This window comes from Juglans regia, chromosome 2 (assembly GCF_001411555.2).
Source record: "Juglans regia cultivar Chandler chromosome 2, Walnut 2.0, whole genome shotgun sequence".
Lineage (NCBI taxonomy): Eukaryota > Viridiplantae > Streptophyta > Magnoliopsida > Fagales > Juglandaceae > Juglans > Juglans regia.
The window spans coordinates 14875256-14892146 of NC_049902.1; the positions used below are offsets into that span (position 1 = coordinate 14875256).

Here is a 16891-nt window from a genome sequence, read left to right on the forward strand (position 1 = left end):
TGGTACTTATGGATGTAATTGTGACTTGTGGAGATGTTACTGAAACAGTATTATGAGGTTTAAAAATTTTCTCGGGTACTAAGTTTCTTAGACTGATTACTTATCTGCTGCAAACTGTTCATACCATTAGCAGCATGCTAGATACATGCATATTACTTTCATGAACGTATGGGGTGTGTAACCCAATGTTACATATCCCGACATCTCGACTACACATCAAAACACAAGCAGGGGGTCAGGAGCGTCACACTTGAGCCTCCCTTGGGGCATTATAACTTCATATCCTTTCTTTATTTCTAATTCAGTTGCAAAGAGATTAGAAAAACTTCAGTGGGACTTCTTGTTTAGTGGAAGCACGGGCAACTTAAGTATCGTTTGAAGGATGGTGTGGTTTCATGTTCAAATTGGAGGATCAGTAACCAACGGCACTAATAATGATACAAGATAAAAAAAGATACATGGAAATGTCTTAAAAAACTAGAATACAACATTAGAGAATATTTTTGTTTTGATAAGATACAACATCACGAGAATATTAATGAAGCAACATATAAATATATAATTTACAAAACTATTATATGGACGAACAAAAATAATGGCATGACCATCATGGAATAATTTTGTAAGAATGCCACCCATCTTGTCAATTATCCAATTGTTTACAATTTTCATTTTGGCCGTATAGATTTTTAATGGCTAATTCTGCTAGTTCATTTTCTTAATAGGTAATGAAATTTTATAATTAATGATAAATAATTTCAATATACATATGCTTATTTTTGGTTATATGATATATACAAAAACCAAAAAAAATATAAGAGATGTATAAACAATAGAACTTATTTAGAATGTATAAATCAAATTAACTTCTCTTTTATATAAAAATAACTGTTTCTAGTTCCTAAATAGGTGTATGTATTTGTATACCCCTAGTGTACTTGGACTATGCCTATCTTTCTATCAATGAATTACTTATTACCTATCAAAAAAAAAAACTTCTCTTTTATATAATTGCAACAAAAGCATAATAATACCATCACTCAACCAAGGAAGGAAAGAGGAGGGGGATGGGGAAAGGGGGAGGGAGAAGGGAGAAGGGGGCAAAATATTAATATAGTGTCCTCATGGTTGAGTTTTGTGGAAGATAATAGGAATAGATGGGACTCTTTCCTGCACTGCATATCCTTTAAAGTAGGTGATAATGGTAAGGATTTAGTTTGGTGGGACCTGTGGTATGCTAGTGTTCAAATAGGATAAATTGTTTTACAGCTCAAGAAGAAAGGTCCCACAAAGTAAACATAAAAGAAGATTGAGTATTCAAGTAGTCAAGTAGCTTGTCAATAAAGGGGAGAAAGAGAAAAAAAAAAAAACAGCTGTCCTTATAAAGAAGTCTGTCAACATAATGTGTGCACCGTATTGGTGACTGCTCTCTATCAAAAAGGATTAAATTATCCAAATACATAATTGCAGTTGAAGAATAGTTTCTCTTACCACCCTGTTCAACAGGCATGCAGGATATTGTATTAAACAAATCAAAGAAACATCTAAACAGCCAAGAAGCAAAGCATGTTTAAACAAACCAGTTTCTTATTGAATGCAAAGCATGTTTGACCCATGCAAATGTGAAGAGGAAATTAGTGAGGAAGCATGAGTAATGCAAAGAGGTAATACCTCTACAATTCTCCCCTTTGGAAGGCCGCCCCCTAAGGCAAAGTCTAAAGTCAAACAGCCACTGGGAAATGTTTCACTGCAATGGACAAACATTACAGAGCTAGCTCATACGATCAAAATCCTACAAGTGGACCTGGTGCAACCACAAAGCTACTTCCAGAAGTTTAACCCCACGAAAAAAAAAAAAAAAAAAAAGTGCCAAAGAAAGGATCTAAACTAAATTTTAGTGGCAGGAGAAATACATACACCAACGCGCCACCAGCACTGCCTAATCTTGTAACACTTCCTTTTCCAAATGAGTTATTTATATCATTCATTGCTGCTTCCAGTGCTTTTTGCTGGGGAAAAAAGTAACAATGTTAGATCTACCTTATCTATGGCCCAGTGAATCATGACACCGTTTAGCATCCTAAAAGTAATTTTTGGTTCATGGTCAAAGTCCTCAACTACAAAGATTGTGTTAAAGCAAATAACTAGGCTCAAATCAGAACACATTCCATGATAAAACATAAACCAAAGCAAATAGATTTCGAAATCCCTAAATGCAGAGCATAAATTCTCAAATATGGGAAATAAACATATTCTAATTCCAGTATAGCAGTACTATAATACTCAGACTTGTGGCCGTTAGGTGCAGGTACCTCTGCAAGTGTGGGATTCAATTGTGTTCTCAAAATTATTTCCCACCAGTTGCAAGTGTCTGCCAGCCAAATCTTAGGAGACGTTTGGATTCGAAGATGACTTGAGATGAGTTGAGATGGATTGTGAATAGTAGTAAAATGAGTTGTGAATAGTAGTGAGATTTGTGAGTTAAAGTTGCTGAATAATAATGAATAGTAGTGAGATGAGTTGAGATGAGCTGTGAATACAAACGTCTCCTTAGTGTAGTGCCTTGTCAAGGTGAAGTGCAGGATCCAAGCAGAATAGCTGATCTTTAGAGGTTTTAAAATATAAGACCTTTACAGTGACAAAATTATTCATTCTAATATGCTTAACTATGTAACCCATCTTTCATCCATCAAACAACAAGCACACCAAGCCCCCAATTTGTCTAAAGGATAGTCTATGTCTTGATTCTGTCCTCATACTGTCTGCTCTAATCAAATGAAAGGTTCACAAATACAAATTTTTGGACATGCGAGAATATGAATCAAACTTGTTAAGTGTCCTAACCACCAATATAAAAAAGAGAAAGAAATCCAATCATCTACTGATATCAAGTTTTACACTGTACTAACATAAACTGCAAAGTCAAAAACATGCTTTAGGCACTAATAACTACAAACATGTTGGTGGGCTATAGCAAACATGTAAGGCGGCGCAGAAGAGATGGAGAACTTGGAAGGGAAAGATCCAAGTACATTCTCGGTATCTAGGCGATCCTATGCAACCGCTTTGAAGACGGATCATGCCTCAAGAGTTCAGAATGATGGGGGTTTGCAAATCACCCCTTAGGATCCGCTTGTAGAGATGTACAATTCTTTAAAGGGGATGAAAACCCAACTGGTCGAGTTGAAGGCAACAATAGCTTGCTTGTCTACGAAAATAGACCTGCTTTCAGCTGGAGACAATAGGATTGTAAGAAACAAGACGGGCCCGAACCCTTTAAACTCTAAAGGAAAACGAAAAATTGGATTCGGCCCTGTCCCTATAACCTGATCCAAGAGAGTATAGCGAGTCAAAAAGAAATCTGGAATATATGAAGAAGGGTCTACATCCGGTATCGGCGTTGAGACATCAGTAATGGAATGTCATTCGCCTTTGGTTACACCCTTGGTCCCTGAAGAAACTATGGCTCTCTCGTCAAAGTTGAAGGAAAATGGTGTACTGCCAAGGTCTGAAAGAGATGTAGAATCCGATACCTTCTTAGAGGTGAAGGAACTAGATGTCACCCCAAAATCTCCAGTGGGGACCTTGAAACCATTGGAGAGAACCGATGGAGTTGCTAGAGAACCAATAAGCTTGGCGTTGGTGTCTTGTATAAAGGAATGTCCAGAGTCGGGAGTGCAGTTGGATACTGTGTCTAGGGATAAGGTTGCTCCATTGGTCTCTCTTCCTCCATTAGCAGATTGGATTCTGCATAAAGTTAGCGAGATTCAGCAGTTTGTGAAAATTTCACATGGAGGATGTGAAGACCAATTTAAAGAACTAATCACTGCGATTGAGGCAAGCCACGCTGTAACGCCCCAATGGAAGGCTCAAACCACATGGTCTATACTCCAAAAGGACTAGTCAATAATACAATTAGAGCCCCATTAGAACCTTCTAAAGAGCAAGAATTTTTCCTTCCCAAACAATGTGGGATCTCATTCAACATCTACCCCTATCCTTATCATATGGGGTATCACAATCTACCCCCCTTAAATTCCCGACATCCTCGTCGGGCCTATCAGTTATAGGTGGCACGGCTCAAGTCCTACATTTCTGGTTGGGATCGGCTCTGATACTATTTGTAATGCCCCAATGAAAGGCTCAAACCACATGATCTATACTCCAAAAGAACTAGTCAATGATACAATTAGAACCCCATTAGAACCTTATAAAGAGCAAGAATTTTTCCTTCCCAAGCAATGTGGGATCTCATTCAACACCTACCTTTATCCTTATCAAATGGGGTATCACACACGCGCTTGAAACCAAATCGAGTTTCAAAAAAAGCAAGGAGTTACAGCATCTTTATTGGGCAATCAACTACGGCGCTAAGGGTGACAACTCTACTAGAGAGAAGTCCAAAGGGAGGGCATTGTGAAGTTTTAGTTCTAAAGGAGGAAATAAGGGGTTGGGGTTGGGGTTGGGTTTTCGGGCAGTGTTTTAGTTCTACGGGAAACATGTGGTTGGGGTCGGGCTTGGTGTATTTTGAGTTATTTTTCTCGGGTTTTTTGGGTCATTTGGGTCAATGGGCAAGGTGTTTTCTTTTATACATCAGTGTACTTGGTTACTCCTTTTTTATATATATAATATTTTTACTTATAAAAAAAAATAACTACAAAACTAGAAGACAAAAGGTAAGCCATGTAAGAAATATCAAATTATAGAAACCGCCTTCCATGATATTGCAGGATGAGAAGTAAAGAAGATCAAGATCATAGGGCCATAACAGAACCAATATCTAGTAAATCTATTTTATAACTTGGTTTAGAACTCATAATATCACATGACAGTTAATCCTACAATGCGGCAAAGAGGTGTCAAAAGGCCATCAACTATTATGAACTTACTTTTTGTCTTGAAGAAAATCAATGAACCATGAACTCGCCAGAACTAATATTTACCCTAATGCATACTTAACTCTTCCTCTGGTATACTTCATATGTACTTACGCAACACATTTTCATTTTTCAATGACATTTTTTATTACTTATAAGAGACTTCACTTGCTGCCTACTTTCTATATATCTGGTCTGAGGATAGCTCAAAATCAAAATGCTCAGAAGCAGAACTAGCATCCTTCAAGAAATAATAGCAACCAATGGAACATGTCATACAAGTAACCCAATGTAATAAAATTTTCCAATTCATGCATTAACTGGGTTTGTTTCTTGTGTTGCAGATCGGCTCACATTGCAATATCTAATTCCAGCAGACTGTGCCATTGTAGAACAGAACCAATATCTAATTTCGCCAGGTTCTCTTTTGAATATCTTAAATATCATAGCACAATAATAAACCTAATAAGCAGCAAGGAATGAGAAAAAAAAAAGGTTCGGCCCAGCTTGTTCATATTTAGTCTGATAGGAAATAGACCTATAGTGAAATCTAAGAAACATTGCTTTATGAGGTGTTCTTTACTCCCTTGACAACCTAATTGGGATATGTCAGGTATGATGATAGTCAAAAGCTCAGATTAGGTGCAGCAACAGTTCCAATGACAATAAGAATCAATGGACCACAACCTATGAGTAAGTTTTAGTCTTTAAAAAAAATCTCCAGTGCATGAGTCAAGGTGGAAATGTTTCTTGCAGTGCAGCTAGATTCACAAGGAAATTACGATTATGAATATCACATCAATAGAACGACCTAAGCATCTCTCTCTCCACCAAAAAGCAGTTTTGATCTATATGGTACGCGAATCAGGCAAACTTTAATATATATATATGGCATGCACATCATATAAAATGCTAATTGGATACTGTGAGCTATGCAATCCCGGAGTTCACCTCTTCCTCAAAAGACTATTATAAAGGTCTCCATTCTAGCCCTATAAAACCGCCTTTTTGAAGTGACTCAATATCTTTTGATAGGTGAAATGGGTCTAAAATTTGAGAATGATATCATCATTCTATTTTCTTGATGGTTTGTTGCAATCAAATGTAGTTGGCAAATTGTAATCATGATAACTTTTGGGAAGCTTATTTGTGGTTCACAAGTCTCTCTCTAGATAGTAATTGTAAGTGTGTAGGGTGCACTTCTATAGTGACTTCTCTTCCGCGTCTACTTCCATAGTAGGCCAAACCAATGGGCCCATCTACATTCGAGGTTGGTCCTCCTCCGACGCTGCACAAAATCTACTGGCGCCTAACACCCACCTGACGGGGTCACCACAGAATCGACCAATGGGGGAAGGCAAGCCAGTGGCCGAACTCTCGGCCGAGTGGGGACGCCGTCAAACATAAGGGAAGCTAGGTTCATTTTGAGATAGATAACGACAGCGGATCTGCTCAAACAGACAATAACTCATCCCAGAACATACCGTCTGTGGAAATGATGGACCGGGAGAAGGATCAAAGAGAGGTGAGGGGTTGTGAGGCTGACACGGAGGCAACAAGAAGTCCTCTCACTGTGATGGTTGCCTTTGACTCCAATGCGACTGAAGGAGAGTAAATGCATACGCTAGTTTCAGGCATAGGCAGAGTGGGGATGGCACAAACAGCCCCTTTGGTGTGTGAAGATGCTTGCTGAGTAGAACCAACTCCACTGTTGTCCGTACATCCAAACAAGAACAGCAACATCCAGGCCTAAGATTGGGTCTTAAACAAGGCAAAGGAGATTCAATACTGTGTGGGGATTTTATGCGACGGTTTCGAGGATCAGTTCATAGCCCTTCTTGCAGCTATAAAAGCTGGAAAGAATATTTTGGTATCACCTAGGGAGCTTGCATCAACTAAGAAGAAAGCAAGAGAACTCCAAAGACTTGATTGGACAGTAAATGATGGAGCAAGAGAAAAAAGCTTTAACCGGGAAAGGGAAGGGCAAAGGAGGTGGTTTTATGATACCAAAAATTATTTCTTGGAATGTAAGGGGACTGAATGAGAAATATAAACGCCTTAAAGTTAGAAATCAGCTCCATAAATGGAAGGTAGACATTGTATGTTTGCAAGAAACGAAACTGATAGTTATTTCCCTCCGTATTATTAAGAGTTTGTGGGGATGTAGTCAAGTGGGATGGCATTATTTACCATCCAATGAAGCATCAGGGGGCATATTAATAATGTGAAACAAAAGAGTTGTGGAAAAAATGGAAGAATGTCATGGATGGTTATCAGTTGGCCTTCACAGGAGTTTATGGGCCTAATCTTGATCGGGCCCAAAGTTTACTATGGGACAAGTTGGCCAGTATTAGCAGCTTATGGGACCTACCTTGGTTTATTGGAGGCGACTTCAACGTGACTCGTTTTCCTAGTGAAAGATCGGGTGGTTCCGGCTTCAATCCACCAATGGTAGACCTTTCTAACTTCATCTCTAAACAAAATTTACAGGATATTCCCCTTGCAAGTGGCTCTTTCACTTGCTCAAGCAACCGAGGTCATCCACCTTGGTCAAGGCTTGACAGATTTCTAATCTCACTAGATTGGGAGGCACACTATCCAAACTTCATTCAAAAGAGACTCCCCAAGTTGTGTTCAGACCACGTTCACATCCTATTGAACTGCGGAGGCATTCGAAAAGGCCCAAGGTACGTCAAATTTGAGAACATGCGGTTGAAGTCAAATGGATTTCTAGACAAAATACGACAATGGTGATCTTCTTACTAATTTCATGGCAATACTAGTTATATTCTGGCTTGTAAATTAAAGTCCCTGAAAAAATATTTGAAGGTGTGAAACGCGCAAGTGTTTGGTGATGTGGAAAGCCAAAAAAATGTTCTCTTGGAGGAGCTTAAGGGCTTGGAGGGCGTGGAAGAGGAGAGGATACTATCTGAAACCGAGCAGGCTTGCAAAACCCAAGTGACTGTGGACATTGAACGGATTTCTCTTTTGGAAGAAATATCTTGGCGACAAAAATTGCAAGCATTATGGTTGAAGAAAGGGGATAGATGCACCAAGTTTTTCCACCAGGTGACCAACTCACATAGGCGAAACAATGCTATAGAAGCATTGATGATAGATAGGGCGGCCTCATCCAACCAAACCGAGATCATAGATCACATTGTCAATTACTATGAAAGTTTGCTTTCGAAACAGTTTTCGTGGAGACCAAGACTTGATGGGCTGGCTTTTGATGTTCTTGATCCGAAGGCAATGGAACAACTTGAAAGACTGTTTGATGAGGTAGAGGTCAGGCAAGTATTAAAACTTATGACGGGTGACAAAGCTCCAGGCCCGGATGGCTTCTCCAGGGCCTTTTTTCAGACTTGTTGGGATGTACTTAAAGAAGATCATGGGGGTTTTCCATGAATTTCATGAAACCGGACGGTTCGAGAAAAGTCTAAATGCAACTTTTATAGCACTCATTCCTAAAAAGCCAAGCGTTGTAGAGGTAAAAGTTTATCATCCCATTAGCCTGGTGGGTGGGTTATACAAAATCTTATCCAAAGTTTTGGCGAATGGGTTAAGCAAGGTGATAGAAAGCATGATTTTGAAGCCTCAAAATACCTTTGTTAAAGTCAGGCAAATCCTTGACTCAGTACTTATTGCCAATGAATGCTTGTAGAGTCGAATTAAGTCGGGAGAGTCGGGGCTCCTATGCAAGTTGGACATGGAGAAAGCTTATAAATCATGTCAATTGGAGATTCTTATTTTATATGCTTGAGAGATGTGGCTTTGGCACGAAATGGCGTACATAGATCCATCATTGTATCTCTACGGCTTGTTTTTCTATATTGGTGAATGGTACGTCAAAATGCTTTTTTAAAAGTTCCTGAGGATTGCGACAAACAAGGTGACCCTCTTTCTCCGCTTCTTTTTGTTTTTGTGATGGGCTTTTAGTAAGATGATTTCAGGGGTCGTGGTGGGAGGGTTCCTATCAAGATTCTCAATGGGTGAGGTACTTACAGGTTCGCTAAACATATCTCATTTATTGTTCGTTGATGATACCCTAATCTTTTATGGAGCCAAACATGAGCAAATTCGATTTTTTCGAGCTCTCCTATTATGCTTCGAAGCCGTGTCAAGGTTGAAGGTGAATTTGGCTAAATCAGAGGTAGTGCCAATGGGGTATGTGCCCAATGTGGAGAGTATGGCGTCCATCTTGGATTGTAAGAAATCTCAGCTACCCTTGAAATATCTTGACCTCCTATTGGGTGCGCCGTTCAAATCAAAATCTATGTGGGATGATGTGCTAGAAAAAATGGAGAGGAAATTAGCTGGTTGGAAGAGCATCTGGAAGACAAAAGGCACCTCTAAAGGCAGTATTTTTTGTATAGACGGCTTCTTTAGGGAAGATTCTTACTATGGACAACTTGAAGAAACATCGTATTATAGTTATGGACTAGTGCTATATGTGCAAGAAGAGCGGAGAGTCCATACTACATTGTGAGATTGTCATGATCTTGTGGAATGAAGTTTTTGCTCGATTGGGGTTAGCTTGGGTTATGCCGGAAAGGGTATGTGACCTTCTAGCTTCTTGGAGAGATATTCGGGAAAACTCTCAAATTGCATCCATATGGAAGATGATACCTATTTGACTATGGTGGTGCATTTGGAGGGAGCGGAATGCAAGAAACTTTGAAGACCAAGAGTGATCTATGGATGAGGTTAGAAATTTATTTTTCAATACTTTACTCAATTGGTCGATTGTAATTGATTTCCATGGCATGACTTTTCATGAATTTCTTGTATCTCTAAACTAGCATGCCTAGACGTTGCTCTTGTATATGTTCCGTATACTTGGGTTTATGCCTACTCTTTTGATCAATAAAAACTTGTTTACAGATCAAAAAAAAATCTTTGATAGGTGACTTCTATGGAATAGTGCAAAATCTTAGCCCGAGTATACAAGAGAAACGGCTCATTAGAAACAGAAAGTCATACGATTAAAAAGGTGCTCCGTAAAATAGCGATCCCAAAATGTTATTGAGCATTAACAAGAAAGATTGACAATCAACGTACAACACACACCCATACAACTAAGACCGATGTATCCGCACAGACAAAATGAAGCACGTAAATAAATATTTCTACTCCGTCAGTCAACAATTCCACCGAAAAGTAGTGAAAAACATATTAACTTGCAAAGAAAGCAAGACGAAAATAGTAAAAATTGCAACTTTTCAGCATACAACAAAGAACGATGTATCCGCACAGACAAAATGAAGCACGTAAATAAATATTTCTATTCCGTCAGTCAACAATTCCACCGAAAAGTAGTGAAAAACATATTAACTTGCAAAGAAAGCAAGACGAAAATAGTAAAAATTGCAACTTTTCAGCTCCAAAAACAAAACAAAAGTTGCTAATGCTGTTTTGATAGGGTCAGGAGACATAAATAATAAAGTTAGAGTGTTAGAGATAAACTTTATTTAATTTATATCACAAAGAACAACAACAAAAACGGTCCAACTAAATCAAAAGCTTCGACAGAAGAAAGCATGGGACAAGATATAATTGCACTAAGAGCTTGAAGAAGGAGACGAAAGAGAAGCAGACCCGGTCGATGAAGCGGGGGTCGAAGTCGGCAGAGAGAGCACCATTTGCTTTTCCATCGAACTCACTACGAATTCTGAGTTGCTTAAGCTTGGAGGCTGGAGTTAAAATGCGTGTAGACCAGGATTTAAAGCTCCTCTGAGGGAAAGGATAGAAGAGGGGTGATGTTGATGATGGCCAACGGCATGCTTTTAAAGGGACAGCGTTGGCATTTAGATATTGAAAGAACAATGAATCCATTATCGTCACGAAGACGACTATTGCTGTGATTGCAGCGTTATGCTCTCTCCCGTCATCTGCTAAATCGGCAGATTTTCTTTAGTTCTCGTTTGTTCACGAGTTGTCTGTCTGTTTTAAACCCTTGTCTGGTGGATGTGGATCTCTCTTTCTTCCTCTCCTTGTATCGTTTGCTCATCTTTGTGAGCAAATCTGTGTCGGCCCAAAAAGAGTTGTTGGGTTATGCTGGGCCGCTAGCGGTCCTCGCGCTTGATATTTTTTCTTTTTTGTCGTTTGTCGTCATATATGTCTTTGATAAGGGGATTGATTGGGCTTTGCAGTTTGTTGCTCAAAGAGGCCCCGTGTCTCGGAACATTCATGTGATATAAGGGATTTGCAAGAAATCCACATATCATATATATATATATATATATATATCCTTTTTTTAAAAAAAAACCCTATTGGTTACGAGAAGGAGAAAGAATATTATGACATTAATAGCAGATTTGAATATTTAGAATATTTCAAAATATCTGTGAATAGTAGTAACATAATTTGTAAATTGTAGTTAAATGGTCTGAGTTAAAATATTTTATTGGATTTTAGAAATTGAGTATTAAAATAAAGAAGATTTTGGTGAATCATACGTGTATAATTTCTATGTATTCAAAACTATACAAAGTATGTCTATATATTGTTTAATATGGTCAAAGTAAATAAGGAAATATAATGAAGAATGAAAGATTCTAACCTAACATAATTACACGAAACTAAGAATATTATCATAATATTCTAAGAATATTAGGTATAATCTAAGATAGATAGATATATATATATATAAGCACTAACATCCCCACTCAAACTCTTGGTGGCGAAGTCAATTGGAATTTGGAAACAAGATCACCAAATCGACCAGGTGGATGTGATTTCATAAAAATGTCGGCAAGATTATCTTCATAGGGGACTGGGTATAACTGGAGGACACTGTGCTAAAGATGATGGCAGATGAAGTGAAAATCAATCTCAATATGTTTGGTATACTCGTGGAACACATTATTGTGCGCAATCTAGATGACACTACGATTGTCACAATGAATAGGAGAACTTATTGACTAAGGAATGCCCATGTCTTTCAGAAGCCAACGTAACCACAAAAGTTCAGATGTCGTATCAACAAGGGCATGATACTCAGTCTCAGTGCTTGAACAAGTAACAAAGGACTGTTTCTTACTACGCTATGAAATCAAAGAAATACCAAGTAAGAAACAATAACCAGTGGTGGAGCGACGATTACTGAGATCACTAACCCAATCTGCATCAAAATAGGCCTATAGCTCAAGAAAAGAGTGTGATGAGAAGTCCTAACCACGAAACAGAGTGCCCTAAATATAGCGTAAAATTTGAAGAATAGTAGCAAAATGGGTAGATTGAGGCGCACTCATAAATTGACTGACTAGATGAACAACATATGAAATGTTAGACCTACTGACTGTAAGATAAATGAGACTGCCAATTAATTGTCGATAAAGTGTTGACTGTTGCATCCGAAAGTGGGAAATCTTCAGTGACTAGGAGTTTGGTATTATCCTCAAATGGACTAGAGGCTATCTTTCTATCTGTCAACCCAACTTTGGAAAGTAAATCAGAGACATATTTGGCTTGAGTGAGATAATAACCATCCTGACTCGAAGTAACTTCAAGGCCGAGGAAGTAGTTAAGGTCTCACAAATCCTCCATCTCAAAATTCTGGCTAAGAAAAGTTTAAAGATCTCGAATACCAGCAATATCATCACTAGTAACAATCATATCATCCACATAGAGAAGAAGAAGGATAGTACCTACACCAGTAGTACAAAGAAATAGTGCAAAATCATATGGGCTAGAAAGAAAGCCTTGTTGAGAAACCACTGACCGAAATTTATCTAATCAAGCCCGATGAGCTTGTTTGAGCCCATAAAGAGCTCAACGGAGATAATAAACTTTATGTGGAGGATGCTCATAGCCATGTTGTGGTTGCATGTAAACTTTTTCAATAAGACCACCATTGAGGAAGGTTTTTTTAACATCCATTCGAAAGAGTTCCTAATGCCGGACAACAGCAACTGCAAGTAAAGATCTAACAAAGGTAAATATGGCAACAGGAACAAAAGTCTCATCGCAATCAATCCCATACTCCTGGATAAAACCCTTTGCAACAAATCGAGTTTTGTAGCGTTCAATTGATCCATCTGCCCAAGTCTTGATTTTATAAATCCACTTGCATCCCACTGCATTTTTATCAAGAGGTAAGTCCACTAGATCCCAAGTATGTGTTTTGACAAGAGTATCCAATTCATCAGACATAGCTTGCTGCCAAAGAGGGTCAGTACGAGTCTCATGATAATTGTGAAGTTTGTGAAAGGTAGCAAGAACAAAGAAACAATGATAATCACGAAGATGAGTAGGAGGAACACTTACCCAACTGGAAAGACAAGGTTCAGGGAATTGAGAAGGCTCAGGAATGGATGGTGTTGCAGGCGGTCCATCAAATGCATCAACTAGATTGGGAGTAGCGGTGGAAGAATTGTCTGAGGAGCTCAAAATCTTTGTAGAAGAGTCAGGAAATAGAGCAATAGAGGGATCAGTGAATATGAGTGAGTGGGTGAAGGAGGAAGGGGAGAACATGGATAGGCTAGTAAATGGTTTGTATTCCCAAAACTCCACATGGCGAGAGACTCAAAGATGTTTGGTGACAGGATCATAGCAACGATAACTTTTTTGAGTTAAGTCATAACCAGAAAACAACATAACCGAGAGCGGGGTTCAAGTTTGATCCATTCATGAGAAGGAAGAGTAACAAAACATGCACAATCAAAAACTCAAAGTAAGGAGTAGTTAGGAATCATATCATAGAGAAGCTCATAAAGAGATTTGTTGTGAAGTATGGGTGAGGGTATGTCACAACCAGCCCCGGGAAGGGCAGGATCGTGACGTACGTGCCTGTCCTTTTACTTTTCTTCATTCTTTTTCTTTTATTTTCTTTTATTTTTCTAATAACATGTGATCGGCATAAACATGACACACGTGTACCCTAAATTTCTAATATAATAAGGGGAATACCTGATAGACGTTCTATTCAACATTCATCCATAAAAGACTCTCAGAGTTCATCCCAACATAAAAAAAATGTCTATACATAAACATAACCTATCATCCATAAACATAAATGTTCTAGTTAGGGAAGATCCTAGGCTTCTGACTCTCACTCTGCAATAATATCTTGCTCCCCAGTCTTTTCATCATTACCTGGACGTTTAAAACATTTAAAACAAAAGTAAGTCAAATACTCAGTAAGCAGTACACCATGCAGTGAACATACTAGACATCTATTCTTTTCTTTTGAAAGCATGCATACATAAACATTTGTTAATCTTGACAATGCTTTCATTCATAACAATTAAAGAAATAAGCCATACTTTTATGCATAAACATTTTAAGGAATAAGCAATACTTTCAAGCATAAATAGTTTAAGAGATAAATATGCTTTCATGTATAAACATTTTAAGAAATAATTATACTTTCATATTTCACTTTCTTTGGTCGGTACACACTATTACGCCCCATGTGTTGGGGTTAGCGGTCTTCCTTTGGACCTGGATTTCGCCCGTGGCCACAGGTTGGGAATCCCTTTCAATCAGAGGCAGCACTGGGTGCACTACCAGTACTACTTACCCGACATTGCAATCTGCCCATTCCTTTCGTATCCTTTTCATTCATATGACTATTATGTATTTTCATACAATAAAAACATTCATTCATTCAGTCTTTTCTTTCTTTCTTTCTTTCATGTCCTTTCAATTCTTTTCATCTAACAGTTCATTCATTGAAAACATCGTTTAAAAGCATGAATTTAAACATCATATTTTCATCTTACAGTGCATTCATGAACAAAAACATCTTTTTAAGAGCATGGGCTTAAACATAATTTTTCATGGCATCCATAAAGCGTCATTTCATAGGGGCAATTTAACATCAGTTTATATGGACATTTTAAAACACTTTCTTCGCGTCATTTAAAGCATCACTTAAAGCATAAGGCATTGACGTTCCTTTCCTTTCCTTTACAATTAAAACATTTTCATAATTTTTTTTACTCCGATGCACATGCATTTTTATGAAAAAATACATTTTCATGATATACTACATATAGGAATAATCAATAAGTTTATTGAGATAGCATGTATGGAAATCTCATGACTTAGAACCTACGTGCATGCATTACCTTATACACATACACACAATTGTAATCGATAGGGTGCTTAACAGGGGCTATCAAGAAAGGGCTTGTACATATTCATTTACTCTTTTCTTTAGAAGAACATTTGCAATAAGAGAGAGAAACATTCTTTCATAAAGAGAACTTGGTGTAAGAAGCATGATCATAGCTACTTACTTCTATGCTCATCGATACTCTCATCATCAATATTCCTATTCCAATAAATAACATAAGCGTGTTAATACTCATACAATATTATTTAGCCCTCCCTTTGAAAGAGAAAGCCATGATATTACAATCTAACATCCATTCTATGCTTAACATTAACCCAAATGACTACTCTTCACATCAACTTACAAGAGAAATAACTTAAATATTAAGACATGCTAGTTGTCCATGGAAAGACTATTTTAAAAGCTTTTATGAAAAGTAGTTAAGAATTCATAGGCTTCAAGCAAGGTTTATTTGGTTCAAGCTCACTTTGAGTTATGGACATTAGGAGATAAAATCTGAAAATTCTCAATAATGAGCTTTAAAATAGATTTAGGCATCTCAAGTAGGCTAAAGAAGCTTAGGAAACATGCCCCTTTAAATCAACTTGTGGTCCCTCATTATAAAAAGGTTAGCTTATCAATATTTTGGACTCTTGGGTTAGGTAGAATTTAACACAAACGAGGGACAACATAAATGGGCTACTTTTACATCAAGACATGGCATGACATAGGCTTAGGGGTACTTGGACAACTTTGCATATCATAATACATCATGCCCAAATAATCTCTTATATCTAAACTAACGAAGCTATAACCTATTCACATAAGAAATATTTAATTAGTTTAGATAAAACCTCTTATTAAAATTAAAGTAGCATAAAGTATAGCAAAATTACCAATTAAGAAACTTTGAAACATTTAAACACTTAAGTTTATGATTTACTCACTTAATACATTTTTAAAAGCAAGATAAAAAATTATAAAACCAAGCAAAACCTCTAAACCAAACCTCTAGCATCCTAAAAATAAATTACCAACCGAACCTCATGTAACATACGAGTCCAAATTTAGGGCTTAAAACTAGTATTTTATTTATTTATTTATTTATTTATTTTTATTGTCTTTATATTTTTATTATTATTTTAGAAAATGTGCTAACAGATAGATTAAATTAGTGATTCCTTCCCTATCAAAACCTTCGTATACTTTATCCATTAAGTTCCCGTATTAGATTCGGTTTCCAGTTTGAGACTAACTCCAACTCAAACTCTTCAAATCCTCTCAGGATCTGTATCCTCGTAGGAATAGGTTCCTAAAATCTAGGCAACTTCAAATTTCAGCCAATCTCCTGAAGGTTCACATTGTTTCCTCCCATCGCCTATAAAAAACCCACAAAGCCTCTGAATTACACACAAAAAAATTCCTGGAGAAAACTCATTCATGCAGAGAAAGGAAACTTACTCCCGCAAGCACCACCGTAACCCCTCTCAGCAACCAACAGTCACCTCGACGGACCACCTCCCACACCACCACAGAAAACGCCGACCAACCTAGTCCCGTCGTACCCACTTCCTTCCGGTAAGCCCATCGCCGTCGGCCACTAACTTCTTTCCTTAGTGTTTTCGGTTTGTTGGTTCTCTCTCTAAACTCTCTCTCTCTCTCTCCCTCTCTCGGTGTCGCACCACCATAGGGACCCCCCAGTCACGTTGTGGGTCAGTCCCAGCCACCCAGAGCTGCCGTCGCACTCAGCTCTCTCTCGTTGAGCATCGCACTGCTCCCTCTCCCGTAAGCCTGTTTTCTCTTTTTATTTCTTTTGCTTCAATTTTCCCAAAATACCCTTTCTACTAGACTGAGTTTTATTGGGGCTGGGCTTAGTTGTAACTTGATTGGTTTATAAATCTGGTTGGACTTGAATTATTTCAGAAACTATAGTACTAGGTTAAGTGGGTTGATT

The 16891-nt window shown here is 37.9% G+C and overlaps 1 protein-coding gene across 2 annotated transcripts in view; it reads right to left on the minus strand.

Annotated features, from left to right (window-relative positions):
- Positions 1-10832, minus strand: part of LOC108995892 (DNA repair protein recA homolog 1, chloroplastic) — a 28348-nt gene extending 17516 nt beyond the window's left edge. For both annotated transcript variants that reach the window (XM_018971565.1, XM_018971556.1), the window contains exons 1-3: positions 10476-10832; positions 1918-2009; positions 1672-1747 (exon numbers count right to left, since the gene is read on the minus strand). In XM_018971565.1, the coding sequence (XP_018827110.1) occupies positions 1672-1747; positions 1918-2009; positions 10476-10712 (405 nt within the window). In that variant the 5' untranslated portion in view covers positions 10713-10832. The remainder of the gene's footprint in view (positions 1-1671; positions 1748-1917; positions 2010-10475) is intronic.
- Positions 10833-16891: the final 6059 nt, after the last annotated feature.